At 59.8% G+C, this 3,549-nt stretch overlaps 1 protein-coding gene across 2 annotated transcripts; it reads left to right on the top strand.

Moving 5' to 3' along the window:
- Positions 1 to 666: 666 nt before the first annotated feature.
- On the top strand, positions 667 to 2,535 carry Rasd1 (RAS, dexamethasone-induced 1). 2 transcript variants are annotated; one of them, XM_013037739.1, is made up of 2 exons: positions 667 to 1,156; positions 1,286 to 2,535. In XM_013037739.1, the coding sequence occupies exons 1-2, from the start codon at positions 871 to 873 to the stop codon at positions 1,846 to 1,848; spliced, it is 849 nt and encodes a 282-aa protein (XP_012893193.1). In that variant the 5' UTR covers positions 667 to 870; the 3' UTR covers positions 1,849 to 2,535. The 2 variants fall into 2 exon arrangements, with proteins under 2 accessions (XP_012893193.1, XP_012893194.1); XM_013037740.1 differs by having other exon boundaries at positions 691 to 1,156; positions 1,360 to 1,674.
- The last annotated feature ends 1,014 nt before the right edge of the window (positions 2,536 to 3,549 follow it).

The raw sequence follows: 3,549 nt of genomic DNA, 5'->3' as shown, positions 1-3,549 counted from the left end.
GGGCGATCGGTGAGTGCCGGGCGTCCGAGGAAGGCTGCCGAGCCCCGGATCCGGAGCTGCTGGCCGGGTTCTCCGTGCGTCTCGCCGAGAGCTCCGGCCAGGGCGCGGCGGAGGGCAGCACCGGTTTTCTGGATCCTCGCGCCCGCAGAAGGCTCCACGCCCGGAGCGCGGGCTTCCGCCCGGGTCGCCGAACCCGGCAACCGCCCCCACCAACCCGCAGCTGGCGCGGACACGGGCGCGCGGAGGGGCGCGCGGGGCTGCAGAACCTGCAAAGTTTGGCGGCTGTCTGGGCGCGGAGCCCCGCGGGGAGCCCCAGGGTCTCCAGATGGGGCACCGGGGCGGTGGAGTCCAGGAGGGGTAGCTCGGCTCCACGAGATACCGCCTTCAAAGTTAGAAGAAAACTTCAGCTCCGGGGAGATTCGGACCGTTATGCCAACCGCGCCCCTCCGAGCCCCGCGCCCCTGAAGACCCCCCCTGTACCCGCGGCCGCCCCCCGCTGGGCTCGGAGCGGGTCCCGGAGCGGGGCGGGGGGGGGGGAACGGGCCTCGGGACTGGCGGTGCGGACACCGGGGTCGGCCGGGAGAGCCCAGCCGGAGGAGGGCGGGGAGGGACGGGGAGGGGCGGCCCCGCCGGCAGCATATAAGCGGTGGTTGGACGCCGGGAGTCAGAGCGAGCTATCTGAGCCCGAAAACTTGGAGACACCCACCCTAAGCTTGAGCTCGAGCCCCGAACCCCCAGCCCCAGCCGGAGCTCACTCAGCCGGGCCTGAGCAGAACCCTCCGGCCGCTCGCAGACCCCGCCGCTCCCGCGCGCCGGGCCGCCCTCTGCGCTTCTCTCGGCCCGCCTCCGCCCCTGTGGCCCCTCTGCCCAATGAAACTGGCCGCGATGATCAAGAAGATGTGTCCGAGCGACTCCGAACTGAGTATCCCGGCTAAGAACTGCTACCGCATGGTCATCCTCGGCTCGTCCAAGGTGGGCAAGACGGCCATCGTGTCGCGCTTCCTCACGGGCCGCTTCGAGGACACCTACACGCCCACCATCGAGGACTTCCACCGCAAGTTCTACTCCATCCGCGGCGAGGTCTACCAGCTGGACATCCTGGACACGTCCGGCAACCACCCGTTCCCCGCCATGCGGCGTCTGTCCATCCTCACAGGTGAGAGAAGTCGGAGGACTTTGGCGGGCCGGGGGAAGGGGTGAGAGGAAGGAGAGAGAAGGGTTGGTGTGTTCCCCACCCCTGGGCAGCGCGCTCACTATCTTCCCCTGCCCTCTTGTCCCTCTGTAGGAGACGTTTTCATCCTGGTGTTCAGTCTGGATAACCGCGACTCCTTCGAGGAGGTGCAGAGACTCAAACAGCAGATCCTGGACACCAAGTCGTGCCTCAAGAACAAAACCAAAGAGAACGTGGACGTGCCGCTGGTCATCTGCGGGAACAAAGGGGACCGGGACTTCTACCGCGAGGTGGAGCAGCGCGAGATCGAGCAGCTGGTGGGCGACGACCCCCAGCGCTGCGCCTACTTCGAGATCTCGGCGAAGAAGAACAGCAGCCTGGACCAGATGTTCCGCGCGCTCTTCGCCATGGCTAAGCTGCCGAGCGAGATGAGCCCGGACCTGCACCGCAAGGTGTCGGTGCAGTACTGCGACGTGCTGCACAAGAAAGCCCTGCGGAACAAGAAGCTGCTGCGGGCGGGCAGCGGCGGCGGCGGCGGCGGCGACACCGGAGACGCCTTCGGCATCGTGGCCCCCTTCGCGCGCAGACCCAGCGTGCACAGCGACCTCATGTACATCCGCGAGAAGGCCAGCGGCGGCGGCCAGACCAAAGACAAGGAGCGCTGCGTCATCAGCTAGGAGCCCCCTGCTGCACCCCACGACACGATCCAAGGAGGACCTTTTTTGTTTAAAAGTCAAATCCGACGCCCTGGTCAGCCCCGTGCATTCCGGGCCCCCCGCTAGCGCAAGCCGACTGGCGTCTTCCTCCCCTGCCACCCGGGTCCCGAGCGCTGGGGAGGCGCCACCGAACCGAGAAGGGACGGTCATCTGTTGTGGAAGGAAACGAGTACTAGCTGAGACTGGGACTTCTCCACCTTTGAGCCTCTCCATTAGTGTCCACACCCCGGCGACGGCGTGGGGGCCCCGAGGGCCCCACAGAGAGGGACATTGACTTTTCTTTTCCCCTCAGAGACCTGAGTATGAGTGGGGAGGGAGAGGTGTGGAGTTCATTAGCCATGTATGAGGCTTCAAGTGGCGGCCCTGTGCCCACCTGAGGGTCAGGACCTCGGGGCATTAGCATGTGTGTGATGGGCGTTGTCAGGACAAGCTGGCAGCCGCCTTTGCCCTCCGGACACTGGCCGGGTGTGGGTCCAATCATAACGAAGTGAATTGTTTACATGTGTGTGGAGTCGCACAATTGAAAAACAAAACTTGCACTTTACTAGTAGTTCTGGTGTCACATGGACACGAACAAAATCTCCAGGTGTTTCTACTGTGTGAGGTCTTTAACGTTATTGTTGTTTTTTTTATTATAAAATAAAATAATTTAAATGGAAAACTTGACTTTGTCTTGCTTTTAGAAACGGCTGGCACAGTTTTGGGTAGGGGAAAGGGATGCGGGCAAGAGATGGACAGGGGAGTCCAATGAAGGTACACTGTACGCATATAAGGGCTTGTTAAAAATGAAACCCAGAGTACAACCAAGTGGTGCTAATTTTAAAATGTGGGAGAGGCTGGGAAGGTGGCTCAGTGGTAGAGTGCTTGCCTTGCATGCCTGAGGCCCTGGGTTTGATTCCTCAGCACCACATAATCAGAAAAAAAAAAGCCGGAAGTGGTGCTGTGGCTCAAGTGGTAGAATGCTAGCCTTGGGCTGAAGAGCTGAGGGACAGCGCCCAGGCCCAGAGTTCAAGCCTCACGGCTGGACCCAAAAACAAACAAACAAAAAATAATAAAATGTGGGAGAGCCTGGGCACTGGTGGCTCACACCTACAATCCTAGCTACTCAGGAGGCTGAAATCTGAGGATTGAAGCCAGCCCCGGTAGGAAAAAGTCCGTGAGACTCTTAGCTCCACTTACCCACCAGAAAACTGGAAGTGGAGCTGTGGCTCAAGTAGTAGGGTCTGCATCTATGGCCCTGAAGAACTAGAAAGTTACTCTACCATCCCCTTTTGGAAATCACTTGAGGATGCATGAGAGAAACAGCTCTAAACAGACCCAGATGATCAGGCTTCTAGAAGACCATGCATGCCAAGACTTCAAGGACTTCCCTGGAGATCCTTCCAGGAATCCACCTGCCTAGTCTTTTGGCCTATCAAGAGCCTCATTTTCTGGAAGGATATTTTTATTTCCTCTTTTCAGAGCCAATTTATCATTAAACTCTGGGCAGGCTACATAAGAAGAGATTTGGGGGGCTGGGAAGGTGGCTCAGTAGTAGAGCGCTTGCTTTGCATGCATGAGGCCCTGGGTTCGATTCCTCAGCACCGCATATGCAAAAAGAAAAAAGCCAGAAGTGGCACTGTGGCTCAAGTGGTAGAGTGCTAGCCTTGAGCTGAAGAGCTG

Source organism: Dipodomys ordii, unplaced genomic scaffold, assembly GCF_000151885.1.
Source record: "Dipodomys ordii isolate 6190 unplaced genomic scaffold, Dord_2.0 Scaffold7, whole genome shotgun sequence".
Taxonomy (NCBI): domain Eukaryota; kingdom Metazoa; phylum Chordata; class Mammalia; order Rodentia; family Heteromyidae; genus Dipodomys; species Dipodomys ordii.
Note: the sequence above shows the minus strand (reverse complement) of the source record. Positions and strands in the feature narration are given on the sequence as shown.